At 45.8% G+C, this 12,269-nt stretch overlaps 1 protein-coding gene across 4 annotated transcripts in view; it reads left to right on the top strand.

Annotated features, from left to right (window-relative positions):
* The window catches only part of trim9 (tripartite motif containing 9), a 36,380-nt gene extending 25,295 nt beyond the window's left edge, over nt 1-11,085 (top strand). The window contains exons 7-11 of one of the 4 annotated variants that reach the window (XM_035609815.2): nt 2,306-2,444; nt 4,068-4,106; nt 5,561-5,864; nt 5,985-6,147; nt 7,261-11,085. In XM_035609815.2, the coding sequence (XP_035465708.2) occupies nt 2,306-2,444; nt 4,068-4,106; nt 5,561-5,864; nt 5,985-6,147; nt 7,261-7,338 (723 nt within the window). In that variant the 3' untranslated portion in view covers nt 7,339-11,085. Of the gene's footprint in view, nt 1-2,305; nt 2,445-4,067; nt 4,107-5,560; nt 5,865-5,957; nt 6,148-7,260 lie in introns of all 4 variants that reach the window. The other 3 variants (XM_035609814.2, XM_035609817.2, XM_035609816.2) reach the window with 3 other exon arrangements.
* Nucleotides 11,086-12,269: the final 1,184 nt, after the last annotated feature.

The raw sequence follows: 12,269 nt of genomic DNA, 5'->3' as shown, positions 1-12,269 counted from the left end.
TCCCCTTCTGTCTCGACAAAGGCCCGTTCACTCGGCGCCAGGGAGGACACCAGCAGCTCCTCCGGGAGGGGGTGTGTGTGTGTGTGTGTGTGTGTGTGTGTGTGTGTGTGTGTGTGTGTGTGTGTGTGTGTGTGAAAGCAGTGCTTTGTCGCGGGAACTCCCTCGAGAGTCGACGTTGTGACGGCCCCGAGTGATATGAGGAGAGCAGGTCACGTGACGCACTGTGGTGAGGCACTGAATGGCACAGGATCAGGAAGAAAGAAACATTTTTAAAAAAGGGCCCTTCCTCGCAGCTGTTGACTGGGACGATCCCGCAGGAAGTGTGATCTGGGATCAAAGGAGCGTTCATGGCTTCCACCATGTAATCAATCCTCATAAGACCCTCCCCCGGCTCTCTGTACACACCCGGCCCCCCTGCTTTTGTTGCGAGGATAACTCACACCTCCGGGGAACAATTCCCTCAGCACAATGGCGGAGGATATCTGTGTCTGACCTCTAAACCTGTGGAGAATAACTTCCTCCCTTACAGCACGGTCGCCCTGTTGACGCTCACGACAATCGATCCGGGAGATCCCGTGCAGCATCTTAACGTGGTGGAGAGTAAATGGAGAGAGGCAAAAATTGTTGTTCCGCATTTTCCAGGATGTGTAGAGACATATAGAGACGGACAATTTCCGGGGGGGGGGGGGGGGGGGGGGGGGGGGGGGGGGGGGGGGGGGGGGGGGGGGGGGGGGGGGGGGGGGGGGGGGGGGGGGGGGGGGGGGGGGGGGGGCTGGAGCCAATCCAAGTTAACATTGGGCGAGAGATGGGGTTCACCCTGGACAGGTCGCCAGCCTATCACAGGGCCACATACAGAGACGGACAACCATTCACTCTCACATTCACACCTACAGTCAATTTAGAGTCTTCAATGAACCTAACCCCGTTCTGCATGTCTCTGGACTGTGGGAGGAAGCCGGAGAACCCGGAGAGAACCCACGCATACACGGGGAGAAACATGCAAACTCCACACAGAAAGGCCCTGGTTGAACCGGGATTCAAACCCTGAACCTTCTTGCTGTGAGGCGAAAGTGCTGACCACTCGTTCAAATGCGTCCTCCATATTTCAGTTTCTCTCTTCTCCCAAATTGCTGCTATCCTTTCATGACTTCAAACGCCCAAAATGCCCATAAACATGTCCAACATCTGGTGCAGCATGATTAAAGTGGCTTGATATGCTTTTAATTCTCTCTTCACCCCCCCAACACACACACACACACACACACACACACCCAAGAGCAGCAACTATGCCTCTCACACTTTCCGTCAGCCGTAAATAGATGACCCCGTCGACTCTGGCGGTTTGTGAAGAGGCAGCAATGTGCCTGCAGTTGCTCCTCTAGACGCGGAGCATCAGCTATCAACCCTGCGTACCCTGTGCAATGCGAAGGCTCCAGCAGCTGTTTGTCAAAGGCATCCTGTGTTTTAATTTAGGAAAAGCAGTCGGGCAGTACAGCCGGTCGCTAAATCCACCCGGGGCTGCGATCTCGATCACGCCCTTAGGAAAGTCCATTCCGCTGCGCTGCGAAAAACGTCCGTCCGAGCCCCCGTCGCGCGGCCTTGATCACAACTGTTGCACGCGAAGGGTGATCGCTTACGCCCGGGCTGCCGACAGTTGCGCCGAGCGAATCCGCTCACTGCTGAGTGGTGGGCGGTCGATGCCGAGTTGTGTCGCGGCCGCGGACGCATATTGTCGCAGCCTGCGGGAGGGTTTCGCCACAGGAACGGCGTAAAACGTCTTAAGCGAGCTCGTTTTGGAACTTTATATGACGTTATGTTTATTGTGATTGTGTTTCAATAGCAGGTTTAAAGTCCAAATTGTTTTGTTGTTGCCTTTTACAATCTGCATCTCCCGTCTGTGTGCACGTCTTTTAAAACCTGACCCGCCATCGTCTTGGCATATACCTGCGGCCGAGGCCGTTCTTTGCCGAGCGGCTGCGGATCTTGAGGGGAAGTTTTTTCTCTCCGTCTCCTCTCCTCTCTGACTCACCGGGGCTTCGCCAACGCAGTGCCACGCCGAGTTGTGTCCCCATGTCTATTTATACCCCGGTGTGGGCTGCCTCGCCCACGCCGAGTTGTACCAACTCACGCTCACATTTGCTACACTCACTGACAAGTCCAGCCGGGTGCACGTTCCTCTTGAATTTCCGCGGAGCCTGCCCGCCCCCCGGGTCCACGAACGCAGCACCTCTTTGTCTGTTCCGTGTCATCATGACGCACTTGTACGTATCCGCCGGTTTAACAGGAAGCGCTGTGTCTTTTGCAGGAAGTGTACGTGGGGACGGAGACCATCTGCACCGTGGACGGGCTGCACTTCAACAGCACGTACAAGTCCAGAGTGAAGGCCTTCAACGCCAGCGGAGTGGGACAGTACAGCAAGACGCTGATCATGCAGACGTCCGAGAGTACGTTGAGCTTATTTGAGCCCATGTGTACAGAAAAATACTACAATTCATCCATTTATTCATTGGATCCTTGATGGAGTATTGGCGATAAAGTTGTTCATGCACATTAAGACGGAATTCAGCTGGACCCACCAACCAGCCGCAAATGTTTGCCGTCGAACAGAAGAAACATTATTCCAATAGCTGATGGAGACGCTAGATGAAAAAACGAATTAATCACTCAACATGAATGCATCAAATTTCATGGTAGGCTACAGGGTAGGAGAATGTCTGTGATCCCTGGTTCCCATGTTCCCGCCGGTCCTATATGCTCTTTCATTCATAGGCCCAATTATATTGAGAGCACCAGGGGAACCGTAAAAACCCCTTTAACCCAAAATGTAACGTCTTCTTTCAGGTTCCCGTTATGTGCTATAGAACTGGTAAACATAGAGTATGACCCCGTGAACCTTGGACTGACCCCTAAACATCCAGTGTACAGTACAAACAAAACATAGACAGTTGTGTAATCCAAAAAAAGAGAGAAGGAGAAGCTTAGATGCTGTTACGATGCTCGTCACTCACTGTTGAGCTACGTACCTGCCACACGTTTGCCCAATGCGTCGTTTCCCAGGCGGGTTTAACACTTTTTTTCGTCGAAGGCAGATTGAAAACGCCGCTCGCATGACACGTTTCTGTTGATATGATGTTGGATTTTAATGCCGTGATGAACCTCACAGACTAGAGTCCGGGCTCGTTCCCCTTCCTCTTTCGGGAGCCACACATTCATTTTAACATTAGAGATTAAAAAAAGAAATCCTGATAAGATTTTAAGAATAATAAATTGTCGCTGCCAGATTAAATCCTCGCCTATTCTGGAAGTCGACTGCTTAAAAAAAATTAAGAGCTTCAGATTGAAAGATTTCCGATTCAAAAATGATGCATTCAGATTGATTTTTTTTCTAAATAATGTGTTTCAAAGGGGTTTTGCAAAGGACGCCGTGGCCCATCACACTTATTCGTCCTGTCGCGCAAAAGATAATAGCAGTAAAAGGCTTCCAAATTATCTGCAAGGTTTTGAGCCCAAAGCAGCGACAATGGTGCAACTTCTGTGTTGTTTGCACTCCTGAACCAGGGGACGTCCGGGAACAGCAGGTTCGCCTATAATCCGCCCGTGTGCTTGCTCTCTCATTAGTCTAATGCTGCTCTGCATAGACGGGGGAAGCTTGTCATCCGTCGGCCGGCCTGGAAGGCCCAGACAGCCTCCCCTACCTGACGGAGACACTGTTCACCCCGACCAGTCGGTTTTATTTCCCGATTGGAAAAGAGGGAAAGGTCCATCGACCGGAACGGTCTTTCCCTTTGATTTCCTGCTGTTCTCTTTATCAAGTCTTTCCTTGGTTTGTTTCAAGTTTCTCTTGTTTTGTAGTTTTAGGGGATTTCCTCTTTCCTCTGTTCTTTTCTGTTTGTCCACTGAGTTAAACCAGCTTCCCTCTCTACCTGCTCTCTACCCTCTCTGCCACCCCTCCTGATCCCTCTCCACTGTCTGCTTCAACGCTTCGCTTCGCTCCCCCCCCCCCCCTCTTTTCTCTTTCTCCCTCCCCCCTCTTCTTCTCCTTCTTCCCCTGCCATGTCACATTTCAGCTGGACTCCCTCCATGTGATATTCAGTCTATAGGCGCAGGTATGGACGGCTCTCATTGGTTCCCTGTTTCCTCTCCAATCCCCTCCCGGCTATTGCCCGTTCCATCAGTGCAGTCCTCACTCTCGAACCAGCAGGCGGGCGGTTTGCTGCTCCGCGGGCTGCCCTTATTACATGTCCAATACGGGGCCCACTAATAAAGGTTCTTTGTTTTATTTCCTGTGGGAAATAAAGCTTTGTAATGAAACGTCGCTGCACATTGTGACATCGGTGAAAGCTGTGGACAGGCAGGTCCAAGTGGAGCCCGTGCAAAGTGCAAAGCGCCCGCCTGCTAAACTCCCACATTTCTCTGTATAGAGTAAAGAGCCGCGGTGCTATATTTACAGAGTCGAACAGTTTGCAAAATGATTGTTAGCGTTTCGATTTACCCGCTTGGAGTGCAACGTACTGCAACAGAAGGTTAAAGGAACAGCTCACGTAAATTACATTAAAGCAAATTTTCCAGGTTCGGTAGTTTTGGTTTCATTTGCTGAGATTTTGAGATTCATACCAAAATCATACCTCGTAACTTTGAGGCAGTGCAACATTGACCTACTGTCTTCTTAAAATTGACATTGCAATTGGAACATTATTATGAATCTGCAGTCGTGTTTCTGGCTACCTGGCAACTCTAAGTTCGAAACTGGCTCTCTTTTAAACTCTTGTTTTGGTCTCCACCAGCAACCAAGAGAAACATATCTGTCTCTTTAGCTGCTAAATTTCTCCCCAGTGTTCACTGTTCACTGGTGATGTCTGTTTGACATTTGGTGCCGGGCATTTAATGTACAACGTGTTTATCGGGACGTTTTCTCTGAAAACAGCCGCCTGCAGCGGTGGAAAATCAGTCCCGCCAGAGCAGCGAGAGGAAAGTTTGAGAGGAAGTTAAACAATGCTCCGTAGAGCAGAGGGGAAACTGCGCAGTCGAGAGCTGACTTTGTTATGATACCTATGAGTGACACTTTTTGACACAAAGACATTTGACTTATTCTAAATATCATCTTTTAAATCACTATTGATCAGTGCAGCTTTGAAATAGAATTCAAATTCAATGTCAGTATCGTGTGTTGTTCCGATTACCACCCATCTGTTGTTGCAAGCAGGTGACAATAAACGCCAGCTATTGTTTGCAGCCTGTCTGACACAGGTGTGACATAAAGATATCAATAATAATATTAAGACAAGATTATTAGGATTAAGATATACGTTAAATTATATCGTGTGATGCTAAGGATTATTAATCTCGTCATCATTGTAGTGATAGTAAAAATTCTCATCCTCTTTCATATATGTTATTCCTTTCATTTAGATACTTTTACAGTGTAACGTCCCCTCATCCGACCTCCAACTTCTAGATCCATGTCACCATCGTAAAAGTCTGTTCAACATGCTTTGTGGTCATTGCCTCAGAGATTTCGTTGACGCTAAGCAGCCGCGTGTGCAACTGTTCTCCTGCACAGTCGCCTGGTTCACCTTTGACTCGGCCTCCGCCCACCCGGACATCATCCTGTCCAACGACAACCTGACGGTGACGTGCAACAGCTACGACGACAGGGTGGTCATGGGCAACTCCGCCTTCTCCCGCGGCGTGCATTACTGGGAGATGACCATCGATCGCTACGACAACCACCCGGACCCGGCCTTCGGCATCGCCCGGGGCGACGTCTTGAAGGATGCGATGCTGGGGAAGGACGACAAGGCCTGGGCCATGTACGTGGACAACAACCGCTCCTGGTTCATGCACAACAACTCGCACACCAACAGGTAAGGGCACAAAGTGAGGTGTGTGCCCCTGAGTGTTTGTTTTTTTTGTTTTTTTCTAATGCACTAATGCATGTTTTGTTTTTAAAAAACAAGAATGGATCATTCTGTCGCACTGCGCAGGTCAGACGGTGGCATCGGTAAAGGAGCGACAATAGGAGTGCTGCTCGACTTCGCGCGCAGGATCGTCATCTTCCTCATCAACGATGAGCAGCAGGGTCCAGTCGCGTTCGAAGGTCTGGAGGGCGTCTATTACCCGGCGATCAGCCTCAACCGAAATGTCCAGGTACAGAATCACATTGTATATATATGTGAACATAATTTATTTCAAAAACTTGAAAAAATCATTTAACCCAATTAGATATAGATGTTCCCGCTGCATAAGTCTTAATAAGCCTGTTCAAACATGATGATAGATTGTGAAATAGTGAAATTGTCAAACCAATTACTCAACATGTTGTGGGCATCAACAAATAGAGAGAGAACAGAAGCAAAATTCAGCCTGACGTATTTGGTGATATGCTGATGTGTCCAATTTATGGCCACAAACATATTGTTCATTTTGAAATTATGGTTAATTTATATAAGCACTACAGACTCTGGTGATAACACGTCTGTGGTTCATTTTAAACATGTACTGTTATGAAGGAATGTGGATTTAGAAGTGCACTTCCACAAAGTTGGAGACAGATTTCTTTTTAAAAGACAGCCATAATCAAATAATGCACCTCATTATCGTTTCTTGTTAGACCCGCGGGCCTTGATCTTAAATATTTGAAAAAGAAAAAAATGTGTCTGCACAAAGTACATCAGCTTAGTGTTCTGTGTTATTTAGCAACACAATTTGCAACAGGATTTTTTCTCAATACCGTACGATCTTATGCAAACCGTATAAAGTAACTGTTGAATCACCTCGGACAAATTTCATTTGCTAACTGTAACTGAGTCATTCATCGTGACATGGTCAACGTGCAAACATCCCCTGCAGCTTGTCTTATAGCCAGGCCCTGGCTCCACACCGAGTGATGCTGCAAGCAAAAACAGAAGGGTTTTTTTTAACTTATAGATCAATGAAGTGGCACGAGTACAGTTTTTATGCATTAAAAATGTTTTTTGCAAATTTAACAAATATGGGCTCAGAGGATTAAGCCTTGAAAGAGGAAGCTTCAAAGACCTAACAACGGTTAGCAGCTTTGATTTCCTCCTTGCTCTCGGGCAGTTTTCTTGAATTAAGCAGCGTGTTTCTGGGTGATGAAAGCAAACCGCCTCCGAGAGACACCGAGGAAACGGTTCAACGGCTCCCCCTGCAGGCAGAAAAAGAAATCAAACTTGGGTTGTTGGTTTTTTTGCCATAGTTTATTAAATCCATATATTTGAACGTAAATGCATTTTTCTGCAGATCACGCTGCACACTGGTCTACCCATCCCGGATTTCTACACCCCTGGCGAGGCAGATCCCACTGGCTCTGTGTGCTAAAAGGCTCACCGCCAAGGGGGGGAAAACCTCCCCCTAGCTTTTGCCCAAGGGTTCATCCCGCCAGTCAATAACTATGATCCCTGCACCCTCCTCCTCCGCTCTCGCCCCCCCCCCCCCCCCCCCCCCCCCCCCCCCGACCGACTGACCCCGTGACCCCTCCGTAACAGGCCCCATCCAGCACTGAGCCATGCCTTTAACATGCCGAGACCTTGGACGAGTGGAACATCCGCGGAACACTGTCAAAATACCGGACGGCGCTTCGCCACCTGCACCGTGAATTTGGACCTGATACAGGTTTAAGTTGAGGAAGGTGAAATCCTGTTGAAAAATAATTTGGATCTTAAGCTCTCGAGGATCTGGAATGTTACAAATATATGTACATCCAAAATAATATGTCCTTAAAAGAGTAATTTGACAATTTTGGTGGGGGGGAAAAAAATGCTTATTGGCTCTCCCCCTGAGAGTTAGATGACCAGTTACAGTACACCTGTCTAGCAAATACGTACCTGCAGCCAGCAGCCAGATAAGCTTAGCTCAGCATAAAGACTTGAACCAGTAGGCCTCTGCCCAAAGTCGAGAAATTCCTCTACGTCTAAAGATCTCTTGTTGAAGCATTATGTGTCAGGTGCAGGTGTAGGCGGCTTTTGGCTTTGGACTTGGCCACAAAAAAGTAGTCGGAAATTTATGCTAAGCTACGCTAACTCACCGCCCACTGCGGCGTCACATTTATTTTTTACAGTGGCGTCGGCCGAAGCGAATGTTTCCCCAAAACCGTTGAGCAATCCCTTTAAAGGGGAGGAGGCTGTTTGTTTGTATTTTTTCGGTAAATGAGAAAGCCCCCCCCCCCCCCCCCCCCCCGTCGTCAAACCACGGAACTTGCAGCGTCGGAATATTTACTCGTTCCTTTTTTCAAAGCACAAGCACATGATTTCACACGAATCTTCTCCTGCCGTCGCTCGCCGCCACCAAATCGGAACGCCGGGGGGAGCATGATGGGTCACCTTTTGTGTGTGTGTGTGTGTGTGTGTGTGTGTGTGTGTGTGTGTGTGTGTGTGAGGTCTGGGTGGATGGGTTGAGACATTTCAGCAGCAGCAATGAAACCTGGACGGGAGCGATAGGCCGACTGTAAGCCGCGTCGCCGTCGTATACCCTCGTCCGTGTAAATGAGGCGCTTTTATTTTTTTTTTTAGTGGCTTAGCTCATGTGAAACTTCTGTATCGTCTGTATAAAAAATTTGAAACAATTGCATCGGTGTATAGAATTATACTGGAAGCGAAGCCTTTCGCGCAGCCTTTTCTCTGCAGTGCAGCTCTCGGAAACAAGACGGGAGGGGGTGATTTTTTTTTCAGTTTAATGTATCATAAAAGCAGGTCATTGTGTGCGTTGAGGTGATTTTAAGATGATGACTGTGAAGCTGCTCGAATGAGGTGCTACAGCAGCTTGTTTTGTTCCTTTTTTCTTCTTTTCTTTTTTTACCGTTGGTGACTGAATCCTGGTAGTTTTATAATGTCGATATTGATATTGAAACGATATATCGCAGAGAGAGGTGTACAGCTCAATAAGTTATTGATGTTCAAAGTTTTTCCCGATGAGAATTCATGAGTGTTTACTTTATTTGATGTCTATAGTTATTGCAGAGAGTAACTGAACCTTTTTTGTCGCTTTAAACATGTAGTTTAGGAAGTCGTTCTGAACCTGAAAGAGGCTTCTCGGGGTTACCGTGACAACAGGAACGGTGATGATGCTGTTGGGCGACCTTTTTTTTTTTGATGCATCACATTTGGGCAAAAGCCTCCTCGAGTGGCAACAATGTGAGATTAAGTCATAAACCAAAGTGACTTTTGATGGCACTGAAGATTTGGGACGTAGGTGGACGTAAATGTGTGTGCCAAATTTCATCCAATAGCTGTCCATCCAATATTCTTTCCCCAGATATTTCACTCGAGCACAAACGTAATCTCATCGTGGCTCTGTAGGAAAAGCCAGAGGATCGCCAAAGTCATTAGGATTCATCCTCTGGGGGCCATGAATGTCTGATCCACCTGACGGATATATGTCAACACGACTCTGACCTGCAGGTGGCGCCAGACAAATGTCGAGGACCAAGCAAAAGTCATTAGGGACTCATGTTTTCATGATTCAATGTCCATGAAAAACACCCAACATTTAAGTCAATAGATTTCTTAGTCTAAGGACCGTCCAAAATTTGTCAGCAACCAATGTTTTGAGATAAGTCTGGACCAGAAATGGTGGGCCAACCAACCGATGCTGCTATCCTTAGAGCCACACAGCTTGCATGGCAAACAAAAAAAAGACTTCCCTTACTGTAAGTTAAGTTCAAATGTGATGGTTCAGTTTGAGGAAACTGTTGCCTGTTTAAAGACGCATTCAAAAAAGGTTTCTCTCGAGTATCGCAGCCCTGATATACATACAGTACACATAGCATTTATTATAAGGTGCTATCATGTTTGAGCTTCATGAGTGTGCCTTTCCTCCCTCCTTCAATACCCCAAATATTTATGGATCTTTGCTACAGACTAGATGCGTCGCTTCGGCAGAGTCGACCTTTTTACATCTGTGATGCCTGACTTCACCCGCTGCCGCATATTTTTTCTATCATAAAAGGGCAAAAGTTCAACACGTTTGCTACGGAAATATAAAAAACCAACAGTATTGAAGGGGGAACATTGCAGTCAGGGATGGCAAGGTGTGTTTTATAAACTTTTTAAATTCTCTAATGATTATTTTTTTTGTTATCTCTTCCCCTGATCTACAATGACATCACTGGTAAAATGGCTGCGCACGGCAAACTTGGTGACATTTGCATGTGTGCTCGCCACGCGCAGCCTTTCGCGCGGCGAGGCTGAATTCAGAGCTTGCAACATTTGATGGGCTGCTATTTCGAGGAAAGGCCATAATTATACTGCAAGCGGCTCACTCAGGTGTTGGGTCACTGAGCAGCGAGAGCCTCCGTTGACTCCTACACAGACGGCGTTATGTCACGGCATTACATGAGCCTCGGATCCCAGGACAAATAAACAAAAATGCACTTAATCCAGTAGAACAGTTTATTAAAGGTTCACACAGACACACTTGAACGTAGGGTGAGGAACTTGTTTGATCACGCAATGACAACCATGTGTGTTTCTGTGCTGAACACACGAGGGTGCTGACCTTAAAACAGTGGTGTGATTGTAACAGTTATTATTTCTAAAACCAGCCAAACACACTTTAATGATATCAAAATAGACCCGGGGGGGGGGGGGGGGGGGGGGGGATTTGAAGTCTATCACACAGCCTCGTCAAATTTTTATGAATTATTGGAAAAAAAACGTGCACACAGTCGCTGGGCGACACTGGGTGTTATATCTCCAAATGTACATACGTGTGTGTGTGTGGGTGTGTGTGTGTGACTGAGTCTGTGCGTGTGTGTGTGTTACCTGCATTATAACCTCATGTCAACCCCAAAGTTATTCATTTTGCCCTGTTTGACCTGAGGTGGAATGTCATCACTCAATATTATTAGTTACAGTGAAACTGGAGAAAAAAAAATGTCTATGGAGAATTTTTATGAATATGAAATTAACATTGTTACTACTATCATTTTAAGAAGGTATGATTACTATGATTGTTATGATTATATGTCTATCATGGCCATATTTCTGCTATTACTATGATTTGAAGTATAATACGAGGCTCTGTGTTTTCTGTATGTGTGAATATTCAAATAAATAGATGTCAACAAGGTCTCATGTTGCCTGGAATGTTTTCTTTTTGGTCTTATTCTGGTTTCCCTTGGATGTTTTGGACCTTTCTTTTCAACATCTCTCTCCTTCACCTCTTGTCATCTTTACACCATAACTAATCTAATAAAGGCATAAAGTGTTCGCTAAAAAAATGATCCATGTTTGTTTTTAGTAGCTGCAACTTAGTCAACGATTACGGCACGGAGCCTGTGTGGATACGTTATCTGGACCATGAACCGTGAAAGTCTCTTTCAAGTCCAGTCTAAGTTCAATTTCTCAACTGTGCTGACTTCTGGACTCGGTCACTCCATGACACTGCCAGGATTGTTTTAGAAGCGATTCATGCGTAGTTTCTGTCTTGATTGATAATAATAATAATAATTATTATTCTTAATTTTTTCCAGCAGGTGTACATCAGAGAGAAAAAACCTTTGTCGAAACCATAAGACATTAATCCATCAGGGAATTGATAGACCGGTATACAACAGAAAACGGAGAATACTAAAGTAGTTCATAAGAATAAATGTCCATCTTTTCTCTCTCTCTTCTTCTTCTTCTCACAACTATACTCTGTTGGTTCCACCTAAAAATAAAGACAGGTAGGAACATTCACTCTTAGGCAAGTGGAGCTGAAATGTCAACTCAGATGTCACTCTGTGAATACATAAATAAAATAATTAAGTCAAAGTGGAAATTAAATAATCACTGTACTGACCAGTAAACTTATTTGTGCAAGACCGTAATAATGATGTGGGATTATTGAAATATATAATTTTACAGCTGAATAAGCAACACAAAAATCACGCAACAATATAATGTGTACAGTAACTATGGTTACACGACTTCACTTCACTTCCTGAAACCTGTGTCCTGTCCTTCATGACACGACTTCAGGATTCAAACTTCGGGTCTGTTTTTTTTTATTTAAAAAAAAAAAAGTCTCTGTTTGTTTTGTTTCTTTCTTTTTTTCTTTACATGTATTTTTATTTATTTTTTCCTCTCTCTGGTTACCTCTCGATTTATCATATGCCTGAATATACTGACACAATCAAGTTTTGACTGGACAATTGCATATTGTCATTTATGATTATGGTAGCTGTGGAGACATGGGCTGGGATAGAATGGTGGGGGCGTATTCACAATGTCAAAAAAAGCTCTGAGAAATGTCTTACAAAGTATCTGTTG

This window comes from Scophthalmus maximus, chromosome 15, assembly GCF_022379125.1.
Source record: "Scophthalmus maximus strain ysfricsl-2021 chromosome 15, ASM2237912v1, whole genome shotgun sequence".
NCBI lineage: Eukaryota > Metazoa > Chordata > Actinopteri > Pleuronectiformes > Scophthalmidae > Scophthalmus > Scophthalmus maximus.
This window is presented reverse-complemented; position numbering and strand designations above follow the sequence as displayed.